Raw genomic sequence first — 884 nt, forward strand, 5'->3', positions numbered from 1 at the left:
AAGAGACAGTATATATATATTACGCTGATGAAATCCACAGGAGTGGACGAAGAAATAACAGCTGACATAAGAAACGGTTTCAATAAGAATTATAACAATTATTCTTGGAAAACCAGGTCACTAAAATTAGGAACATTCAGACCACAGGCATTCGGACCAAAGACCCTTCGGACCAAAGACCCAAAATATAATAGAGTAAAGTAAATCTATGTTAAAATGGCCTAGGCCTACCTAGTACCTACCAATATCCTGATTTATTTTAAGTCTCTAAATTCTACATGTTTCTAATTTTTTCTTTGTAATTTAGTGAGAATAAAAGACAACATATAAAAAAGAAATCCAAACGAATGAAAGAGGTGAGGATAAATTATTAACCTATGAATATGATGAATTTTCATTTAAAATAGGCCTAGCCTAAATGATGTAGTTTAATGTTTTTCTGAAAGGAGGCCTAGGGCCTAGGCCTAGGCCAGGGAAATTCTAGGCCAGTACATGTGCCCGCTAGCTAGCCTAGCGCGGGAGTAGCTAAGTTCACAACACAAATGGCAACGTGTAAATGTAAATCTCACCCGGACACTTCATGTTGATATGGTGGGTCGTCGCCAGGCTGAGTCTCAGTGGGTGGTATATAATGGTCTTTTACCCACTTGGTGGACAAACACTCAATGTTATATACTCTTTGCTACAGCATTATGAAAGAAAAAACTCGTCTGATGACGTCGAATGATTACGTCGTACCAAGGACACTAGAAATACAAATACAAGATATATATAGAGCACTCGCATTCGCATAGCAAAAAATGAGGCGAAATTGGTCCAGACGTACGCGGCGCCCTCCTCTTTTTATAACGCAAGGTCCGGACGCGATTTTTTTTTTCCGTACG

General features: G+C 38.8%; 1 protein-coding gene across 1 annotated transcript in view; it reads right to left on the reverse strand.

The window, feature by feature from the left end:
• The window catches only part of LOC117115950 (methionine synthase-like), a gene marked incomplete at its 3' end in the record, with an annotated part of 8,307 nt that extends 7,645 nt beyond the window's left edge, over nucleotides 1-662 (reverse strand). Inside the window, exon 1 of the mRNA XM_033259843.1 lies at nucleotides 570-662. Within this exon, the coding sequence (XP_033115734.1) occupies nucleotides 570-582 (13 nt within the window). The remainder of the gene's footprint in view (nucleotides 1-569) is intronic.
• Between the last annotated feature and the right edge of the window lie 222 nt (nucleotides 663-884).

This window comes from Anneissia japonica, unplaced genomic scaffold (genome assembly GCF_011630105.1).
Source record: "Anneissia japonica isolate Jap-2015-1 unplaced genomic scaffold, ASM1163010v1 scaffold285533_len17314_cov202, whole genome shotgun sequence".
In the NCBI taxonomy this organism is placed as follows: domain Eukaryota; kingdom Metazoa; phylum Echinodermata; class Crinoidea; order Comatulida; family Comatulidae; genus Anneissia; species Anneissia japonica.